The following is a 23,703-nucleotide window of genomic DNA, read 5'->3' as shown; positions in this document are numbered from 1 at the left end:
TAAAGAACGTAAACATACTCCTGATGAATAAGTTGGGAACGTCAAAAATTTGAGTATTTTTTAAATAAACTTTTGATTGACAAAAAAAGCATTAACGCTCGGAGTAATTGTTATACGTGAAACTATTATGTAAAAATATATTTTTATCGCCTTACCAAGAGTTTCCAAATGGTTGGTAGCTTTGGGAAACCTTGAATCAAGCTACGCCTACCATTGTTCTTTATTTCTTTCACAACATATCTAAATAAAAAAAAATAGTGGACATAGCCGTACGTTGTACATGTATAATTCCTCATTATGTACAGTGTAAATAAATAAAACTCCAAAGAGAGCTATGGTTTGAATTCGAAAAGTATAAAGTTGGGGAGGGTTCACATCTTATTTTTATGCAAATTAGATAGACGCACGGTCCTAAGCTTCCGTGCCAAATGAACACAAATCCTGCTTGATAGAAATGGCATTGTTGTGAAATGTATTTTGCTATAAAATACAATAAGGTTTGCAAGAGAGGCCTGGACCGAAGGGATGACGAAGCGCTGACCACGTGTTTATTTGTTTGAAAACAAGGTGTAGTCTACTAATAATACACTTCAAATACTTACAATTTCCATTGTGCAGCGATCCCGCGAGGCGGCCGAGGGATGATTATGATGATTTCTTCGATAAATACAAAAAAAATAGCCATTAAAAATCATCTCGACCGGTTGGTTGTTTTTTGTGGGATGCTCCCCCTCCCCCAACTCCGGAACAGTAATCTGCTTTAATCTTTTTATATTCCGAAGTTGTTTACTACGGATTGAAAATATAGACTATCATTACCAAGCAAAAGAGTTGAGATAATGACGTAAGGTTTAACCAATCACGAGAGCGAATTTTTGCGCAATGTTCTATTAATAGAGTTACAAGGGGATTTTTTTTCACTGCACACGGTACGGTGTTTTGGGCGTATGTATGTACCCGCGACTTGCTCCCACACGTCCTGCAAGATTTGCCTTTGGTGATCGAGAAGTCTGGTACAAAAAGGACGATTTTCCAAAGATTGTTGTCACTTCGAATGCATTGCATGTCTGCTTACTGACTGACTGTCAGCCTGTATTGCTATCTTCCCTTGACAGGTAAGTGGGTTTTCATTAGACCGTCCTTACAACTGAACTTAAATTAAGTTGCGATGAAATTACTGAGGCTGACTCCTGCCCGGGGCTGACTTTGGCTTAAACCAGCCCCAGGGAGCTCCGGCCTGCTTAGCTTTGCCGGCAAGAGCTCCCTGGGTTAACTTTGGCTTTGCTTTGGCCCTTTGCCTTGGCTTTGCAAATTTTCGTTTCCACTTGTGCTCAGTGCTCACAGAAAATGCTGCCATAACATGTGTATGCTCTGTTTTGCCAGATATATTATTGTGAACCTTCTCCATATTTTTATTTTCAATTTTGGGTGGCTGTCGCAAAATAAAAGAAACTCTTCCCCAGTCAAAATTTAGGCCGACACTTTTTTTTATTTTGAGAATGATGTTTTTGCATATAGACCCTCTTGGTTTACCTTTGACAGGAATAACCATCGTTTCTTGGGATTTATTTAACAATTTCTGACATTTGGTGAGTGGATCAAGCCAACGTAGTTCAGCGGAACAATCAAATACAGAGACTGAAGCTTTTGGTCTAGGTTTACCTTAGACCAAAAGCTTCAGTCTCTGTATTTTGGTTGTTCCGCTGAACTGCGTTGGCTCCACTCACCATACATTACAGTAAAATGTCAGAAATTGTTGAATAAATCCCCAGAAACGATGGTTATTCCTGTCTAGGTTTACCTTTGCTTTTGTCATGTTTGTTTTGAACAAACATTTTGAAATTGTCTGACATCAACGCCTGCACTGTACTTGTTAGACCATGTAGCTATAGCTCTATGGTTAGACTTATATATTATGCATCAAGTTTTTACAAACGGAAGATCTACATGTACAGGACTACCTGGGCCTACACTCCCATACATATGATGATGATGATGAATTAGACTACATTGCATGTTGGTGCCAGGTGGATGAAATCACGCTTTATTCTATTAGAGTCTATGTTTTCTTAAGAAAAGTGGTTCTTTTGTCAAGTTTTTCTTTTGTTTTTTAAATGATTGCAAATTGTTTATAAATTGTGTGATTTTATTTGATTTGAAAAAATAACAATTACAAATAGGGTCTATCTCTCATTTAGGGGTAGATCCTGGTTTTAAGTTTTCTAGTCAGCACTGGGTCAGCTGATCCTGACCATAAAGCGTTAAGCGTAGACTGAGAAAATTCAGTTACCGGTACATCAAGGCCTACATGTTATTATATTTGCATTTTAAACATGATGAGAAAGCAGTATGTATGGTAAGGTCCCCTAAGTCTGTGCGTATCTGCCCGATTATACTTTATAGTAAAAGGAGATATGCGATGACCAAATATTTTTGTATGCAAAACATAGGAAGATATTCATTTAAAAAATCTGACTCAAAATGGTGGAAAAATAATGAATTTCGGGCATTTCATGTGACGACCTCAAAATTCCGTCTTTCTCATCAAAATCCTTGAATCTTGTGTAAATTAGTGAATGCAGGGGCCGTGAAATGGTTTTGAATGTGTGGGTTTTCATGTTTTTTTTACACGGTTTTGGAAACATGGTTGTGGTTTCCGAAGAAATCATATATTTCTCTCACATTTGTATGAGATTAATGGCACTCAATACTCATAAGAATATAAGGAAAATATCAACTGAATTTTTTTGTGATATTAAAAAAAATCATGATTAAAGGTCAAGTTCACCCCAGGAAAATGCTGACTTGAATAAATAGAGAAAAATTAAACTAGCATAGTGCTGACAATTTCATCGAAATAAGATGTAAATTTAGAAAGTTATGACATTTTAAAGTTTTGCTTATTTTTCACAAAACAGTGATATGCACAACTTCATGTAGGTGAGTCAGTCGATGATGACCATCACTCACTAATTCTTTTGTTTTTTATTGTTTGAATTGTACAATATTTCATTTTTTATAGATGCCCCCCCCCCTTAGCCCCACCAATTTCTTGGGATTAAGGGAAAAAAGTACAGTGTGAAAAGCATAATAGTCTCTTCATTTGCATACCAGCCAGGATGTGCATTTATATATAACTGTTTTGTGAAATTAAGCGAAACCTTAAAATGTCATAACTTTCTTATTTTACATCCGATTTTTATGAAATTTTCAGTGTTATGCTTGTTGGATTTTTCTCTTTTTATTCAAATTAACTTTTTGTTGGGGTAGACTTGTCCTTTAATCTTTAATAAGTTAAGATGTTACATGTAGGTGTGCAGACATGGGGCCCCCTTCATACATGTACACATAGGTTCTTGCATCTAACAGTAAAAAGTTTTTTTTTTTGTATACCCAGTTGTTGAATGTCATAATGGATATATTTATGGACAGAATTACTTTTAAAAACAAATGTTCATATAATGTTCAAAGAATTCTGAATTCTACAGATTTTTCCAATAATTTTATGAGATTCAATCATCAATGGCAAAAGTGGAGGCTTTGTTTTTGGATTTTCACTCCTTCCTCCTATCCAATGTTTGAGATTTCAACCTAAAATACAACATTCTAAAAGGATGGGTATCTTCCTAAAAAATAGTGAAAGAGGGAACTGAATTTTTTTTACACACTCACCTGAAATGAAACAATATTGAGAAAAATGCATTCTTTGTCCTATTTGATCATTACTAGATTTGTGAAATCTGAATTAGGCAACACATTTTAAATGTTTCCACAAGAAAGTATTCCTGTCAGTGCATGAAATTTAGAGATCTAAATTTAGCACTAGGGCTTTATGATTACATGTACCTTTCTTTCCATTTATACAGTACTTAAAACCACTCCCACTCCCTCCTTCAATTCCAGGGTATAAAACCAATAGGCAATATATACTAGTAATACATGCATACTCTTTCAGATTGTGGTGCAATGCACAATGTATGACTCATACACTCTTGGTCAATACGCTCACTACCTATTGCTCAATACATTATGAGGTAGCTCTGAATACCTGGTAATTGACTAGCCTGTTGTCTTGGTGAATGATAACAATACATAATACCTGACAACTAATGCCATGGTCACATTTGTTCTACGGCGGCCGTACGGCGAGTCGAAAACAGCCGTTTTAACATTTTTTGTCCAACTACATATAGGTGGTTTGAATCAAAATTGATAAAACGGCTGTTTTCGACTCGCCGTACGGCCGCCGTAGAACAAATGTGACCATGGTATAAATTGTTGCATCATTAAATTACTGATCAGCAGTTATACATCGATCACTCCAGAAATTGATGTCACAATAAGAGCAAAGACAGAGAGTGAAATTTTACAATTCTCAACATCATTTGTACAGGATATGAATTAAAGTGAAATAAACACAACACGTGAAATTCATACATTACAAGCGTATGAATAGGCCTTTGTGTAATTATGCCTGTCTAACATGTTTGCAAACGAATCATATTGTTGTTGACAATCTGTTTTCCAGAGGATTGCCTAGCATACAATGTAGCAATGTGAATGCAGACTGGGTATTAAGTTCAATCATAATTTATACCAAGATTGATGCATATTTAATTGATAATCATTAACAGTTGGCTACCCAAGAATAGAGTAAACAATAATAATTTTGATGACTTTATCAACAGATTGTTAACTATTAATTGGCAATGCAATTGTTCATGGTGTCCAGAAGTGTACATCACAATCAAAAGGTTTACTGAATCAAAACTGGCTCCAAGTCATCAGTCAAACTGGCTTTCAATTTAAAACCAAATATTGAGCTCAATATGAGCCAGATTTATACTAGGCAAAAACTTGAAAGACTTTCCACTGCATTGAATTTTAGAAATTATTATTTTTTAGTCATACTTAAAATTAAATTCTAGGTGATAAAAGTGATTTCTGGGGATGGTTTTGCAGTCAGAAGACTTGTTGGTGGTTAAGTACTGTAGGCTTCTGATTCTGGGTTGATTAATGTATCTCGAATTAGGTTTCCCACACCACAATCCAGCAACATGATTTTGAGTTTAACATGATAAAAATCCTATTCATTACCAAAATATTAACACCCCGTTTTATAGTTAAAAGCTTGTTGTTCTGACAATTAAATCATGTATAACATGTATACATGATTTTTTAGTATACATCCCTATGGAAATTGGTTATAAGAAATTCATTTTCCTTTAGCATTCATAAAAAAGATATTCCATACAAATAAAGTGTATACCAAAAAGAAAAATCTTTCTTGTAAATTCATTTTGTGTGCACATTATCCTTTACTTTTTCATTTTATAACATTTCTTGTTCACTTGTCAATAGAGCATAAGGTAATATGTATTTTGTGTGCTGGTATCCGATATAAGTGCGGTAGATGTTAACTAGCTAGTTTCTTCTTTAAAGGGGCAAATTTCCTTACTTTCTTGCTGTTGTTTCTATTTTTTAATCAGATAATAAGTCACCATGGATTTCGGGAGCAAGTATGTTTTCGTCAAACGAGAGGAGGATGAAGAGGAAGAGGTGTTGGACGATGCCGAAGTATCTACCGGTCTTGATAAGCTCAAAGTTGAGATCAAAACAGACAGTACTGAGACTGGAGAGGTAGGTTTAGCTATACAGTTTCAGATTTTTAATGGTTAACAAAATGTATGTTTTTTGTAACAATTTTACTCCTCACTAGACATGATATTTTCCTCAAATATCTTTGAAGTGTTCACTTGATAATCATGATAAGGCTACTCATCTTAATTTCAATCTCGGGATAGGGTAAGGCTACTCATTTCATTCAATTATTAATTTACGGATGCTCCACAGAGCTGCGTAAACATGCATTACTGTACATTCTATTGATTGATATCACAATAATTACACTGCTCTGTATGCATGCATCAACTGATATTTCTGGCATGCATTCAAACTGCAAATCTGATATGTTAGAATATATATGTAAAGTGGATTATTAGTACCAAGTGTGGACCCCCCCCTTGATCTTTTTTAGCCATAATTAGAAATTTGATAATCACGTTCCTTCCAATCACATTTGAAATTTAAAAAAAAGATTGTACACACTGCATCCTTGCATGCAGCAACTATCATACAATTCAAGGCACATCTGAAACTATCAGAATTCAGAGGCTGTTATGATTGACTTTCACAGTATATTTTTATGGTATGCAGTGACGTCAAATATTCTTATTGTGCTTATTGTCATACGTGATGTTGAAGGCCTATTGTGGCTTTTCAAAGAATAGAAATTAATATCAATAAGTTCAAGGACAAATCATAAAACTGACTCTACTTCCTCCAAAATTTATAATTGGCCTTTCTGTGCACATTTGCATAGAAGTTATATATGATCAAATTATAGTACATGTATTTCTTTATCACTCTGATTATAACCTAAACCCGCCATGGGTATTAAGGACAGGAATCTAGTATTACATTTTATTGTGCATTTGGGATTAGTATAAAACATCTGTATCATTTTCTCTAGGCCTACTTTGCAAATGAAATCATCATCATCTTGATCCTCATTTTCACCCTACATGTAATCAGCCTCATTAAATAATTATCATAAACACCACCATCATTGTCATAATCATTATTTTTACTACCATTAGTCCACCACCATTATCGTCATCTGAAAACAACTATTTATGTAATAATTAGTGTTATTGTTTTTATTTCTATTTTTAGAAAGTATGTAGTAGGTTTTGTTCATATTAATTTATTCTTCATGTAATTTGAATTCACAATTTTAAATCAACCATTCATTTCTAAAAAAATACATATCCTGTATATCCTAATATATAGGCCTACATGTATGTATTACACAATCATAATTGCATTTGATATCTGATATGAAACATTCAATATCTAAAGTGTTATCAGATATATAAAACAATTAAGTAAATAATGTATAAACACCACTATCAAGTGATCTTTTAGAAGGTATCGGCACAAAATATGTGTTTACAAGGGCAAAGTTTGATTATAACAAAACATCAGGTGCTGTTCATGATGGTTAAATTTGAATCAGAGAGAAATTAGATGAAGGTTAGATGAAACCTTGGTGCTTACTTTGATTGTAATATGAATATGTTAGAACAAGTTAATCAACTATGTAAACCTGTCAGATTCCATCTGAGAAACATATCGCAGATAAGAAAGTATATAACTGAAGAAACCTGCCACAGTGCTGTTCGTTGTCATATTTTGTCCAGATTAGATTACTGTAACAGCCTATTAACATCTGTTCCCCAAGTGTATTTGAAGCGCCTACAAAGTTTACAAAACTGGGCAGCCCGTATTATCTTTAGGGTGGACCGACGTCATGATCCTGGCCCTTTACTTAAATCTCTTCATTGGCTCCCAGTAAAGAAGAGAATTGTCTTTAAATTACTTCTTTTTGTCTTCAAAGCCTTTAATAACCAGATGCCAAAATATATCAAAGATAGCCTTTCTTCCCATAGACCAACTCGCCCTAATCTCCGTTCATCTAAAGACCCATATTTGCTTGCCATACCCAAAACTCTTACAAAATCAGGTGATCGCACATTCAGTGTTACTGCTTCTAAAGAACGGAACAACATACCCACTTTCATTAAATCATCAAACTCTTCAGATCAATTCAAGAAACTTCTAAAAACATACCTCTTTTCCGATTAATTTCTGTTGAATGTATTTTTATTGTAATTATGTACTCTTGTTTTAAACTCGTTTGTAAACGCTGTGATATAGTTAACTATGGAGAGCGTACTAAATGCTAGTTATTATTATTATTATTAAGGTGGAATTTCTGTAGTCTCTAAAAGTCCTTAACCCAACATATACTGGTATGTAGTAAATCTGTCTAAAAATTTCTTTCAAGTGTCATTACTGGATCATAGGAACTGCATAGTTTTTAAATCTGTGACCTTTGTAGAATGTCTGTATTTAATGTTATTTAGAATTAAACAATATTTAGAATAAAATTGTTTCATAAATTTCTTTTAAATTAGCGCTTATCTAATCAAACATGATATTGATATTGAATTTCCATACATATGTATGGAAACTGTTTGCTCTTCCCTCTTGGGTTCATACTGAGGATACAATTAACACATGTATGCAAAAGAAAATAACTAATTCTATGATATGAGTTATCATAATTCTGTTGTTAATCTTTCCCCCTCCCCTATACAGCCATGTATCATTGATTTATTGGATACCGCTGGCCAGGAGGAATACTCAGCCATGCGAGATCAGGTAAGAAAAGATGTCTTTAATTGTATCTTTTTCTTATTTTTTCTTTCGTTTTTTGTTGTAATGATTGAACCCCCTTTTCCGAAGTTATGATCTGTCAATAATTTATAATTGAATGGAGGTTCAATGACATTTGCTCTGGTAACCTAATCCTGAATCTTGCACTAACCATTGATTTACATTAGATCTTCCAAGTATTATTATTCAAAACCAAATCCAAATCATATTCCAATTCTATCAACTAAATGAAAATAATGTGAGCAATCATTGCAGGATTCAACATTGTGTCACTTGTATTTGAGGTTGATAATTGAAGAATACGATCAATAGATTCAATTTGTTCACTGAATTTGATATTAAAACTCACATCCTCATTGATATGTTAATGAGTCACTTCAAGAGATACAAACTTAGCTTATCACAGAGATTACATGTTTGCACATATCTCCTTTAGTGATGTTATCTTCATTTACAAACAAACACATCCTCTCCAGATTATAATATTTAGTGTCCGATTTTCATTGAAGTCTGAAGTAAGGGGGAATTTTGGTCTGGAATGAGTAATAATAAATGATTGTAATCATCAAATCTTACCAGAGAGGATGTGATATGGGCAGAGTACAAGGATGTCCGAGTTGTTTTTAAAACCTTTTGATGAGGTAATGTCACACAGGGAATGTAATTTTGTATTATGTAAACAATACAAATCTGGGAGTTTATATAGAATTGAATTGCTTGAAGACAAAACTGAAGAAAAAATAACTTACTTCCGGTCCCTAAATTGCTTAGTTACAGTTGTGGGTTGTTTGGTTTGAGGATTTATTTACAGTTTCATTTGATTTAATGTAGAGTTACCCTGATTTGTTTTCTTTCACCCCTTGTTATATAATGTACTTTGTATGGATAACTTTTTTATGTTATGTCTTGTCTATATTTGTCACAGTGCACTCATCACAAACACTGCTTACAGAGTTGATACAGTCTCCATTGTGTTTTCAAGTATTTGAAATTGTGATAATGCTTTTATCTTTGGAAATAGATGTGGACTTGAATTGAATTGAAAATTTTTTCAGCATGGACAAATAAAAAAGATATGACTTACTCTTCTAGTGTATATGAACCCCAGCAATACAAAATCAATTAACTTTTCTTTGTTTTGGTCTAACTCTAATTCAGTGTGCTTATGCTGTCATTGTAGGATTGCATATGTGAGACATCAGATATCCCATAATCACATTGACATTTTTAAGCAGTAGCTTTCACGGAAGTACCTATCCACTATATTTCCTGTCTATAAAGATAATGTTTACTCTGTTTGACACTCAAACAAATGAACAAATATCTTCAACATCAAAATGCCAAGAAAATTTATGTATGGATGTCATGAATAGTGTATTTTGTAATATCTAATGTGTATTTTATTTTATTGTTTTCTATTTTGTTTTTAAGTACATGAGAACGTGCGAGGGGTTAGCTATTGTGTATTCCATCACTGACTTGGCGTCGTTTGAGGAAGCCATCAAGATTTACCAGTTTGGACTCAGAATAAAAGGAGACGATCATATCCCAGCAGTAAGGAATTACTTAAATTATGATTGTGATTTAAAAGTATTAGAAAATTAGAAATGACATCAATGAAATGAAAAAAAGGTAAATCTTTTTTAGCAATCCTGAAATTTTATACCTATTTAGTAAGCTGTCACCTGTAAGACTGCTAGCTTCATTAGCTTTGTCGTAGATGATATTTCTGCTTTTGCAGCATGGCAAGAAATCGTAAAAATTCCAAGTACAACTCTTGCCCAATGTTGATTCTAATCTATATCTACCTTTATAATCATATTACCCAATACAAGTATTATTAGAATAAATAATAGAAGTAATAATGTTGGAGGAGCCGTGGTGTAGTGGTTCTGACTCTCGCCTTGTAAACAGAGGGTCGTGTGTTCGAATCCCACTGCGGTCTGGCGTCCTTTGGCAAGGCGTTAATCCACACTTTGCCACTCTCGACCCAGGTGCTAAATGGGTACCCGGTAGGATGTGAAAGTCATTGTAGCTTGTCCAGTATTGTGTGCGCCTCACAGGCGACTGACTGGAATACTCCCCAGGGAGTGGAGGATGTGCACACATTGTGTGCGGGAATGACTGATTGAATCCGATGACCGGGGTAATAATATATCTGTAAAGCGCTTAGAAACGTCGTTCCGATGGATTAAGCGCTATATAAAAGCGGATTATTATTATTATTATTATTATTATGTTGTAATGACATAATATAATAATGTCATGATGTGATGTTTCATTTTAATATTTGAGGTAATTATGTTTCTTTTTATTATTTGATTTTGAGGTATAACTATATATATATGGTTTTTCAGGTACTGATTGGAAATAAGAATGATCTTGAGAGTGAAAGAAAAGTAAGTACTGAGAAGGGAAAGGAAATGGCAAGAAAGCATAACATGGTATTCTTTGAGACATCAGCTAAGACTGGAGACAATGTCCAGGAATGCTTCAAGGCCCTTGTCAGAGAGACACCCCGATATAGCAACAGATACAAGGTAAATCTAGACAACTATGTTTGTATCACAGGGAAACCTGTGTATGAAAGATGAAAACAATATCCGAGCTTAAGTTCTTTCCACATGATTTATATAGGAAGACTATTATGTATGTTCACTGCCAAGGATCATTCTGAGATGCTTTCATTATTTGAGCTATGATACAAAATGATTGAGATGTTTTGGTAATCATGTGGGTGCAGTCCCATTCATGTTTTGCTATGTGCATATGGCTTTCAGCAGATTTTAGTCAATTCTTTTTGTGGGGATTCTCAAATGGCACAGCATACTCTTAATATAGTAAGGTGCATAATAACCAACATTTTAAAACGATTTGAGACATCTTCCATAATTCAATCTAGTATCAAATTCAGAACTACTGAAGGGTATTTTTGATTGATAATATGAATCTACAAAATAGTGGAGGAGGCCTCTAAAATTAGCCATATTTGAAAGTTATATGTTGATAAAAGTTTTCCATTCAAAATTTCTATGAATGAAACAGCTGGAGACAAAATGATCTGCTGCAAATTACTAGTAGTCAGCAGATGTACCATAATGAATGTTTATTAATTTTGTGACATATTTTTTTCTTTCATAACTTGTTTTGGTTTTTTATTTTTATGAATATAAGATGAAAAATATTGTCAGCTCTTTGTCCAATACTCAGCAATTATAATTGAATGTCATTAACTTTATAAATATAATTTTGCCCTTTAGTTTGTTGTTGTTGGAGGAGGTGGGGTAGGAAAGTCATCCATCACTGTCCGTTTTGTTCAAGACGTCTTTGTGGACACCTATGATCCTACCATTGAAGATTCCTATGTAAAGCAGATTGTTGTCAGTGACATTCCAGCAGATAAGCTGAACCCCCCTCCCAAACCAGCGTCCATGGTGCCTCCTCCTCCTCCTCCACAGTCTTTTGGTTCACGTAAGTACTATCACAAGTTATGTTTACCTGGAAATCAAGCACGTCAAGTTGTGTACAACATGTATAAATTTGCATGTCTACATTTGTTAACTGCACACCAGCCAGACTTGAGCAAATTACCTAGCCAAATATAACAATTGAATACCAAAGATGGTTAGGGATTTCTTGAAGCAGAATACTGAGTAAAGATATTTAAATTCTGGCTAAACCATAAAAGAGCCAGGTTATTTGGACCCATCTCACAGCCGTGGGGGGCGGAATCTGTCCCCCCCCCCCCCCCCGAGATCTTGGCCATCGAGCGCACAAGCGCCGCAAAAATTTGCACAGTGGTAGCGGAATCTGTGAGATAAAATCTACAAAACTGTATGATTAATTTTTCTGAAAAAATAAGGGTTTTTTTAATGAATCAATCATGCTAATTTATGCATGAAATAAAACATTTGCTCTAATTAACTTATTTTGGCCCCAAAATTGATCATTTTTTATTCACAGACTCTTTGTAGGATTCTGATCAAATGTAGGCCTACATAAAAAAAAAAATTGGTATCACAAATTTTTTCTTATGTGTTTTATTGTTTTTTAATTTCTTATGTATTTCTTTGTTCTTTTACTTTTTGTTTTCTATTGTTTTTTATGGAAATTGTTGCAGACTTAATTCTGATCATAAACAAGACAAAATTAATTGATTTTAATCAGTAAAAGTAGAAATAATGATACATGCATTAAATTTGGCTAAATACAAAATTTGCATTGGATTTGTACATGAATTCACATTTTTTAGCAATTTTGGGTCTGACATGCACTTACATAACGTTGCGTAATTTCGTAACCGCGTACCCGGGCATCGTAAATTTGGCCTCAAAAGTTGTGCAAGAATTGAAAGTAAAAACTCAGGGAGCGGCGCGGTCAAAAAAATTTTGCGCGGCAGATTTATCACGAAAATTCCTCAGCTACTCATACCTGGCCAGTTTCCTGATCCATAATGCTAGTGTAGTCTAGTAATACAGACCCACTTGAATGATAAAATATTAATTAAGTACTCAATACATTTATAATTATATTACCAAGTAGCAAAACAATTACTTTTCCTCTCAAAACATTTTAGATTCTCTATACAAATACGATTATACATGTAGGTGAAATTATTCTATGTTGTATATTACTTTGAAAACATATATTTTAAGACTATTTATTCATAACACCCTGTCAATGAGAGACCGCACACAGTTCAATCCCCTTTAAGATTATTTCTCTTGCAGAAAAAAGCAGTTTTTATTGTCTCACCTGCATAGCAGAGTGAGACTATAGGCGCCGCTTTTCCGACGGCGGCGGCGTCAACATTAAATCTTAACCTGAGGTTAAGTTTTTGAAATGACATCATAACTTAGGAAGTATATGGACCGAGTTCATGAAACTTGGCCATAACGTTAATCAAGTATTACTGAACATCCTACTAGAGTTTCATGTCACATGACCAAGGTCAAAGGTCATTTAGGGTCAATGAACTTATACCATTTTGGAGGAATCAACATCAAAATCTTAACCTGAGGTTAAGTTTTTGAAATGTCATCATAACTTAGAAAATATATGGATATATGGACCTAGTTCATGAAACTTGGACATATGGTTAATCAAGTATCACTGAACATCCTGCATGAGTTTTACGTCACATGACCAAGGTCAAAAGTCATTTAGGGTCAATGAACTTTGGCCGAATGGGGGTATCTGTTGAATTACCATCATAACTATAAAAGTTTATTGGTCTAGTGCGTTAAACTTCGACATTAGAGTAATCAAGTATCACTGAACATCCTGTGCGAGTTTCAGGTCACATGATCAAGGTCAAAGGTCACGTAAGGTCAATGAACTTTGGCCATGTTGGGGTTTTTTGTTGAATAACCATCATATCTCTGTAAGTTTATTGTTCTAGTTCATAAAAAGTGGACATAAGAGTAACCATGTACCACTGAACATCTTGTGCGAGTTAGAGTAGTTTTCAAAGTCAGCACTGCTGCTATATTGAACCGCGTGATGCAGGTGAGACAGCCAGAGGCATTCCACTTGTTGTCTTTCATGCCAATTTTATTGCACAGACATATGATTTTAATGTTTTCAATACCACTACCTAGTATTTGAAACTTTGAACCTATATATCTCAGACAAAAATTCACTTTTGACTTCTGAAATAACTTCTAATAGTTTAATTTCTATATACTTCTAAAAATAAATGTTGGCATAAATTCAAATTTTTATAACGGACCACAACTTTGGAATGCTCTGTCAGAAGAAATGAAGTCCTCTATTAATATTGTCAATATATATTTTTACCTTGTCATTGTTTTAATTTTGAATGAATTAAAATTGAAATTGAATTGAAGTATGTGCCATTTGTTATTTATGATTGTAATTAAGTTACGACAAAACATTAAATTTTAGTGTGTTTTTTTTTCAGTCATGCTCTGTATACATGTACTTTCTGTGCAGTTACCATATTTGCATGTATATCTATTTTGTTTGATTTTCTGTAGGGCCAAAGTCAGGTGGCTTTAGTGGACTTTTTAAAAGATCTAAGAAACAGAAAACACCAGGTATGAGTGAATATCCATACTCATAAGATAAGATAAGATTTCATTAAACTCTATAACCCCATTATTTTTAAAGCAAGAAATATAACTTTCTTTTCTAAGTAATAATAATAATAATAATTGACATCTATATAGCGCCATCTATCTAGAAATGATCTATTCCGAAGCACATTGTTTATTATTATTATTATTATTATTAACCCGCTCTTGCTCGAGCTGCCTTTCAGCGCTCAGTGCATTCATGTAACAAATGTTATCTGTGTAAAAGAAATACTGCTGGGTTATTCAGAGGGGGGGCGGGCAGTTCTACCCCTCTCCACCATGATCTCAGCCCTGTATCCGCAACAAAAGTCAGCACACACATCACTTTCAATGGCATAATCTAGAAGACTGTACAGTCCATTTTTTCAGAATTTTTTTTAACTTATTCCTTGTGCTAATTTATGCATAAATCAGAAATATGCTCTAAATAAGAAATAATAGCCCCACATTGACTCATTTTGTGTTAGGAAACCCTCTATGAGATTTCTGATTTTAAAAATCTAAAATTCACTGCAACACAATTTTTTTTATTGTTTCTAAGATTTCTTATGTAGTTGATTATTTTGGACCTTGTGTTTTTTTTATCATTGTTTTTAATAGAAATCTCCAGACTTGTGATTTTAGTCTTAACTTTTATGGAATGCTAGAGGTGATATTCCTTATTCAGGATTCATGAAAAGATATACTGATATTATCTTATTCTCTAATTTCATAACAAAACTAAAATTTGGATACCTTTTCGTGGCAGGATGTAACATATTTGTACACAGTGAATGAAGTGGCAGTGTGGTTTATCTCTCCTTCTGTCCCTCTTTCTCTTTCTTTCTTTCTATGGCTGTCTTTCCCTCTCCTACCATGGTTACAAATATCACCTACAGCTATGATGCAGCAGATGCCACAGGTGCCACAGAGGATGAGGAGGATGAATTGTTTGGGCGGACCTCCACCTCCACAACTGAAACAGCTATTGATGGGAGGAGCATCAAAGGTTGCTGCACCCAAATCTTATCGCCGAGCTGATGCCAACGTCATCTTGCTATCTCTGGGATCCCTGGAGAATGACCCTGTCATCATGACAGGTGACCCGGTACGCTGCTCCAACTCCAAGTGCAACATTCTGTTGTCCCATGTCTCCAGGCTAGAGCCTGTGGAGAATGAGGAGCAGCGAAATTGGGCCTGGTGAGTGTGAGCCACTCTTGCTTATCTTGTGAAATATGACCTTTCCTAATTACCTTTCAATCCAAACTGAATAAATTCTGACAACATACATGTTCAACACATTTTTCATTACAACCCAATATTAAATTATTTTTACAAAGTTAATAAAAATATCCTAGAGATGAACATTTGTTATTCTTATAATTCAATTCGACACTGTTCAAGTATGTGAAAGTGTTGCAATGTGGTGGTTTTGACTCAATATTGCATTATCAGTGTTAACTGCCACATCCAGGATCTTAAATTAAAGGGGGTCAAAAATAGCAAATTTTCTTAGATTTAACAACATTGATGTGTATGTTTGATAGGCAATGCTCAAAATATAGAGTGAAAGTGCATCCCTTGTGCCTCTCTCTGGATCCGCCACCAGTGTTGGTTGACTAATACAGCACTAGCTTTCTTTGTCAAGACATCAATTCACACTCTGCCATCCTCCACCCAAGTGTTAGATGATGCGAATGCAGTATGATGTAGTTTTTAAGTGTGTAATTTCTTGCTGGAACGCTCCTTAGGGATAGGAGAAAAAGCATACATAGGCCCGTATTCTGAAGTCAGGTTTAACTAAGACCACGGTCTAACTGTGCTAAATTATGGGGAGGCAAAAAATCAAAAATTCTGTTTATATTGTATATTTCTTGTGTTTACTATTTTGTTTCCTTTTGCTTTCATAATGAAGAAAAATACTTCAGTTATCATTCCCAGACAATTATGAACAATTTGGGTGTCGTATGAGTTAATATATTGAATGTTTACTGTAAGGTATTTGTGCTCTAATTGGCTCTCCACACTTAAACCACAACTTTAAACCAGGGTTTAATTTAAACATGAATTAACCCAGAATTCTATGACCGGTACAGTCTTTAAAGCACTTAAAGACATTTGTGCTGATGTATTCAGTACTTACATGATATATCAATATGTATGTAATTTATGAAATATTGCTATGAATGCTCTCAGATATTTATGACTTTTTTTTTGTTTCCCTGTTTTCAGTGAGTTTTGTGGCCAGCAGAATGGAGGTCTAGACATTGTAGACGAGGAGGTAAGGAGAAAAGACAAAGTCTTGTTTCTTCAGGATTGTAGTGACTGTGAAATTATGATTTTAATTCTAACCAAACCTCTGTTATCAATGGGTTTTAGGAAGTGAATGCATTGCTATAGAATGATTTTACACTTATGCCATGTCATGAACTCTTTAGCCCTATAATGAGAAGTCACAAAATTCACCTGCCTGAATGATATTTGGTAGATGATTCAGGATTATAGTGACTTTGAAATTATAATTATAACCAAACCTGATATCAATGGGTTTTAGGAAGTGAATGCATTACTATAGGATGATTTTACACTTATGCCATGTCATGAACTCTTTAGCCCTATAATGAGAAGTCACAAAATTCACCTGCCTGAATGATATTTGGTAGATGATTCTGAAAAGGGAACACATAAAGCTCAAATTACATCCTCTCATCTTGTCTGTAGTAGTTATTTTTCTTGCAAGACTCACTTAAAGGTCAAATCCATCTTTTGAAATCTCTTTCTCTGTGTGTGTGTTGGTTTGTTTGTTTGTTTTGTCTTAGCAAAAGTCTTATATGCCTTAAGAAATTTTGATGTAGTAACTTCAGTTGACCCTTATATTTTTGAGCATGCACAATGCTCTTTCCATCGCATGTTCCATTTATTAAAAAGGATATTTTAATTCTTGATGTAGCATTAAAACTGAGAACCAAACATTTAACAACCCGATTGGCCTGATTGATATTAAAAGGTACCAAAAGAGAGCAGTGTTGATTACCTGTTGGCAGCTGCACCAGAGAAAGTAGCAGATGGAGAAGAGAAGGACAAGGATGGCAAACCCTCATCCCATCCTGGTCTAGTTCTTTACTGTGTTGACATGAGTGGTTCCATGGCTGAGAGAACACAACTTCCTGAGCTTCAAGGTAATTTAAACAAGTATTCTACTTCTTTTTTACATGGTTGTTTTTTTTATAGTTCTCCAGGCTCATTATAAACTGTCTAGAATTTATAAGGAAAATTAGCAGAAATGTAGCACCAACAGAATTATTAGCGAATGGCTGAAAATTGACTGAATATAACACAATGGTGACCTGAATTAGAGATACATGAAGTGGCTTTTGGAATGACATCCTCAATGTTTTGGTGTTTGGTATTTAGTGTTTAAATCATAGATCAGGCTCCTTAAATGAGCTCCAACACCATTTCTGAGTTAAAATGGATAACACCAATCCCATCAATCAGTTTCAACACCAGCCTGATTTCAAGTATGGTGCTGTGGTTTATTTGCCCAATGTTTTATTTGCCCTTAACACCTATGCCAGCTGCAAACACCAAACTTTCGATAACACAATGTGAAATAGGGATGGGTAAGGTCGACTTTGATGATTGGTTCTATTTATATTTCTTTTTTCTTGTAGCTGCTTGGATGGCGCAGCGTGGTCAAACAAATTCTAGTGTTACCCGTTTGGAGTGTATGAAGCAGGCTATTACCAGGTAAGGCATTCATTGCTGGTAATTTATACCAACATTTTAGGAAAACCGATAAAACAGGAAATTTGTGAGAATTTGGAATAATTTATATAGCTTATCCATCTACTTTGTGTAGATCAATTGGGAGTGCATTTCATCAACATTAGTCATCTGACAAGCTGTCAAATCCGACAAGTTTATTTGACTTTGATTTGCTGATAAGCACTGTTACTATGGTTACTCTCAGATAGAATATACAAGTCCTTTCATGAAATGCTTGGCAGGGGGTGACAATGTTTGCAGTAATTTTGTCTCAAAATAAATGAAAACGATTGAAATGAAAAGAACAGCAGACATATCCCATCCAGAAATAATGAGTTTGAGGCTCTGTATTTCTTATAAAATATTACAAATTTGTGGAAGGGGATTAGTAGAAGCTTGACAATTTTGAAGCTTTGAATTAATCATTTTTAAATCTGTTTTTGTTTAATATTTTAGTTTGTGTTTTGTTTACACAATGTCATTACCTGACTTTGCTTGTCTTTCCACATAGACAACTAGATTTCTTTGAGCTGGATGAAGACAGTGAAAAGAGGGTTGGACTGGTAACCTTTGAGAGTCAAGTGTTGGTTAGAGGAGATGGTAGTCAGACCCAAAGGAGTGTCTCTGACCCCATGACTGATATGCAAGGTCTCATCAAGAAAGGAAAAGACATGGCATCCCAGTTTAACATCCGCCCTGTCAGCACAGCAGTAGGGTAAGTACCTACATGTAGCTCTCCCTAGAACAATCAGTTAATTCTGACTGAACGTCGTGCTTGGATGCTTGTACAAATATTTATATTGTCTATTCTTGGCCCTATTTTACAAAGAGATGTGATTGTTGCAATCAGTCTCAATAATGGATAGCTATCAATATCATAAATGATGGCTTGCTTTTCATAGATTTTGATATTATTGATCAATCGTAAGACAGGACCCGTCACATCTCCCCAACCAATATTCCTACTCTCAATGCAACCATCCCTGCCTGGTTTTCTTCATACAGAGACCTCAGGTCCCAGGTGTCTAATCTTAGGACTGCCGGTTCCACTGCACTTGGTCCAGCTCTGTGTGTCTGTGTAGGTTTACTTGCCAAAGAACCTGGATCTGAGATTGTACTGTGCACCGATGGTCAGCCTAACGTTGGGGTAGGATCCTTTGGATTTGGGCACCACAGAGGAGACAGTTCAGAAGCCATATCTTTCTACAGACAGGTAAGACATATATCTTTGATTTGTATTGATTTGTATTATATTTATTGCAATTACACGAATTGTAGGTTATGTCACCAAATGATATACATGTATATCAGACATTTTTAATGCATCATCATGCTTCATACATTGATCGTGAAAGTTATGGTAATGACTCCACTTTACGTGCACAAATTCAATAACTCAAATCTAACGTGCAAATTTTTATAAGTATGAATTTTAATAGTGATATTAATTTCGAATATTTTGACACTTTAAATTGATATGATTTATTGATATTTCATTCTTTAGATTGGCAACATTGCTAAAGAGCAGCAGACAACCATCTCAATCATCGGGATCCAGACGAACCAGTCTCTTCAGATGGAACACATCAGCAACACTGTCTCCATCACTGGGGGCAACCTCAACCTCCTAGACCCCCATGAACTCACCAGACAGATTCGTCAGCTTGGTCAGGATCCTGTAGTTGCTAACGACGTTGAGCTCACCCTCGTCCTCCATCCCATTCTCCAGTTTGATGAGTCGATGACTGAAGGGGTAAGTCTGGATGATATTGGATTTTAAAGGGGGGGCCTTAAGTTTGCTGCAGATAACAAAGTGTCACTGTGGTCAGTGAAATCTAAAATCATCAATGCTCCTTGTACTGACCTATAATTGACAATTTTAGATTGGTAGTACAACTTTTGCATTGGGATGGCTTGCTATATGACTGCCGTTGTCCCCATAGTTCATGCCTTGTTGCAAGTTTTGATAGCATTGCCCTAAACCCTAAAAGGCACACAGAAAGTAACCAGTGCATTCTATTTGTAAATGAAAGACACACTTGGTTCTTTTCCAAGTAATGTCCAAATTGTCCCTTGCCACCGTAGAACTACATTAAGATTTTTTTTTAGATCTATACATCTTCATTTGTTATATTTCGTTGGTTTTTATATCAGGTGATCCAAGATGGAAACCGTTTGACCCTTAACATGGGTAATGTCCATCGGTCTACAGACCTGACTTTCCGCTTCAAACTCAAACCAGGACAGAGCGAGGCACAGCAGGGTACGCTTCCTTTCCAGGTAAGTATCCTTAAGATTTGTTAGTAACCCCCCCTCTCAAATCTGTTTTACCAGGTGCAACTATACCCTGCTTGGAAGTTTTATTCTAAATTAGTTTTCATGTTAGATTTGCACGATATCAAATCATTGACCAGTCATAATGCTTCATAGGTATTTTCCTTCTGTCTTGCTTTCATTCAGCATATCATTTTGTCTTCTTCCGGTAGGTTGAAATCCGTTACACTAAAACTGACGGACGACGTTTCCTCAGGACCATTACCCATGAGCGAAGCACTACATCTGATCGATCAACTATGGAAACGGTGAGAATAAACTCTCTCTTTCTTACTGTCTTATCCCTCTCTCTCTCCTCTATTTTTTTTCTCTGCCTTCCGTCCTTTCTCTCTCTCTGCCTCTCTTCCTCTCTCTGTCTCTCTATGCCTTGCTCCCCACTTTCTCTTTCTAATTTCATTTAATTGTTTTGACCCTTGGTTCACACAAATGACTTTGATGATTTCAAAAGACTGGAACATGTTCTTAGGTGCTAAATCAGTCACATAGTGATACACCATTGATGACACAAACTCATTACCAGTCAAATGTAAAGATTTTAACTTATGAATAGCTTCCTGGGTTTGTTCTATGAAAAGTCAGTGCCTCCTAAGGCCACCGCATACCTTACGACCCGACCAGTTGCCGAATGGCTTGCGACTGGGTGAGGGGAGATGTGACGTCACAACTCTTGTCAGCTTGAGCGTCGCAGACCGGTCAGAGACAAGTCGCAAGGAAAATCTGAAGGATTTGACATGTCAAATCCTTATGACTGGATCGCAAGCTCAATCCAACCTCCAGCCAATCAGACAGCAGAGTTGCATAACGCGTATTATGTTAAACAATGCGCATACGCAGTAGTAAGCGCAATTTCTCAGATGCTATGCCAAAAAGCGCATGCGTGAGTCGCAGATCGGATCGCAAGGTGTGCGTTGTCGAGGCTTATGACTGCCTTGCGACTCATCTCCCCTCAGTCGCAAGCCAGTCGGGTCGTAAGGTGTGCGGTGGCCTTTAGTGAAAACAAAACAAGATGGCCAGTACATAAAACCAATTAAATGGCATGAATATTCAAGCTATTACTGTAGTACCTGGATATGCTCATCTGTTCTGAACTGACCTGCTTGCCTTTAAGCATGTCTAGTCTCTCAGAAGGTTTCATCATGTCGTGCCATCTTAAAAGTAATCATCACTAGGTTTCTAACCATGAGTTATTTATTGTATCATAAACAGGAGATGAACCCAACTGTAACCGGTCTTGCTACTGTACAAGAAGCAGCAAAGATGGGAGAGAAGGGAGACAGATCAAAGGCTAGGGGTCACATGTAAGTATTCCTAGGATTACTTTAGTCTTACCTCCTTTTGGTTCAGAAATTTATGCATCACATTATTAAGACCAAAGTGATGTATTCAGGAAATTTGGTGGAAAGTGATGTTCAAACCTGAATGCATCATCAGAGGAAACAAAAGCTAATTTCATAAATCATGATTTAAAGGAAAGAAGAGAACTATAAATGAAACAAAACTATTATATATGATATAGTTACAGATTTAAACAAAACAATGATGGTATCATGTTAGTGATTGAGCATGCATACACATTGTTTGACTTTTTGTCTTACCTGCATAGCAGAGCCTGTAGGCACCGCTTTTCTGATGACGGGGGCGGCATCAACATCAAATCTTAACCGAAGGTTAAGGTTTTGAAATTATATCATAACTTAAAAAGTATATAGACCTAGTTCATGAAACTTGGCCATAAGGTTAATCGAGTATTACTGAACACCCTGCCAGAGTTTTGAGTCACATGACCAAGGCCAAAGGTCATTTAGGGTCAATGAACTTAGACCAGTTGGGGGAATCAACATCAAAATCTTAAACCTAGGTTAAGTTTTTGAAATGTCATCCATAAGTATATGGACCTAGTTCATGAAACTTGACATAAGGGTAATGAAGTATTACTGAATCTCTTTAACACAATAGTAATTTTCAGTTGCAAAGACTTCCTAAAGGAAGCTGATCACCAGAGGCAGTGTTTGAATCTCTTATTGTTCAATGCGAATTTCTTAATAGTTGGTCCATGGCAAAGATGATGCAACGATCCAATGCATCAACCGGTAGTGGAGATATTCAACAGCAGCAGGCCCAAGCAGAATCTACCATCCAATTTCTAAACCAAGCTGCAGAACTTGATATGGCTTATGGGTATGAAGATGATGTAAGTATTGTCTTGACAACTATAGTTAAAAACACTGGGATCCTCTCTTCTCTTTATGCCTCCACCCAACTGTCAGGAATTATTTTTTTATTTGTAATTATTCAGAAATCGGGTGAATTTAATAGCGCGTAGGCTGTTTTTCTTTCATTTTGTCACTGAAATCTATTTTTCATATTTTTACCTCACTGGTTGCTGGAGGCATTATGTTTTGAGTCGTCAGTGTGTATTTTACTCCATCCCATTGATCAACTTTATGGTCCAAGTGTCTGCATATGGGAGTGACAAGGATCTGATTTGATTATTGAGGTCATGAGGTCAAAGGTTACAGAAGTCATGTACCCCAAAATTTAATGTTCTTGCAATAAGAAGAGAATTGCTTGAGGGTTTATCTTCTAACATGGTTTTGTTTGCATATAGAAGTGGCAAAGTGATCTAATACACTGGTCATTGTATACCTGATTTTATTTTCTTTTTTGGGGGGATGGAGTTGATAACTGAAGAATCATCTTAGGGATCAATTTCAAACTGGGTTTATATATGCATATGTGAGGGAGGATAATTTGGGGTCACAAGGTCAAAGTTCAAAGAGGTCATCATTCAGAAATTATAGAAGTTTTGTGTTGGGAATATTTTCTTAGTCTAGCAATAATGGCAGCATTTTTTTACTGCATTGTTTTTAAAGTTTATGTTTTTTAATGTTCCTGGAAAATTTATTGATGCTAAAGAATGGCAGATATAATTGACTCTTCTTTAAATTGTTATTTTTTAGGAGGATGCTGTTGCAGCCACAAGCAACTTACACATGCGATCCAAAGCAGATAAGTTCCGTTCAGCAGAGGCCAAGGCATCTAGTAGTAATCTGAAGCATAAGAAAGGAAAAGGAGCAGCATTTTCAAAGCAATATTACGGCTACAAATAGATTGTGGACAAGTCTGTTGGTCAAGACTTGCTTCAACCAAATTTGTTCTTTGACCTATCACTAACAAATATGTAAAGGCATGATCCATAGTCATATTTATACCTCAATGTGTT

At 35.5% G+C, this 23,703-nt stretch overlaps 1 protein-coding gene across 2 annotated transcripts; it reads left to right on the top strand.

The window, feature by feature from the left end:
• The first annotated feature begins 950 nt into the window (after positions 1–950).
• Positions 951–23,703, top strand: LOC121418929 (circularly permutated Ras protein 1-like). 2 transcript variants are annotated; one of them, XM_041613141.1, is made up of 19 exons: positions 951–1,115; positions 5,490–5,640; positions 8,224–8,286; positions 9,733–9,855; positions 10,659–10,841; positions 11,562–11,772; positions 14,301–14,360; positions 15,278–15,578; positions 16,611–16,659; positions 17,386–17,557; positions 18,053–18,128; positions 18,658–18,861; positions 19,152–19,359; positions 19,651–19,899; positions 20,301–20,426; positions 20,633–20,728; positions 21,687–21,778; positions 22,527–22,671; positions 23,441–23,703. In XM_041613141.1, exons 2-19 carry the CDS (start codon positions 5,503–5,505, stop codon positions 23,588–23,590), a joined length of 2,646 nt encoding a protein of 881 aa, XP_041469075.1. In that variant the 5' UTR covers positions 951–1,115; positions 5,490–5,502; the 3' UTR covers positions 23,591–23,703. The 2 variants fall into 2 exon arrangements, with proteins under 2 accessions (XP_041469075.1, XP_041469076.1); XM_041613142.1 differs by lacking the exon at positions 14,301–14,360 and having other exon boundaries at positions 952–1,115.

This window comes from Lytechinus variegatus, chromosome 7, assembly GCF_018143015.1.
Source record: "Lytechinus variegatus isolate NC3 chromosome 7, Lvar_3.0, whole genome shotgun sequence".
Lineage (NCBI taxonomy): Eukaryota > Metazoa > Echinodermata > Echinoidea > Temnopleuroida > Toxopneustidae > Lytechinus > Lytechinus variegatus.
This window is presented reverse-complemented; position numbering and strand designations above follow the sequence as displayed.

Bases quoted from the DNA above. Each gene is read 5' to 3' on its own strand.
- LOC121418929 (XM_041613141.1), top strand. From the start codon at position 5,503: ATGGATTTCGGGAGCAAGTATGTTTTCGTCAAACGAGAGGAGGATGAA. The intron at 15,579-16,610 runs GTGAGTGTGAGC...CCCTGTTTTCAG, and splicing joins GAGCAGCGAAATTGGGCCTG to TGAGTTTTGTGGCCAGCAGA. The intron at 20,729-21,686 runs GTGAGAATAAAC...TATCATAAACAG, and splicing joins ATCGATCAACTATGGAAACG to GAGATGAACCCAACTGTAAC.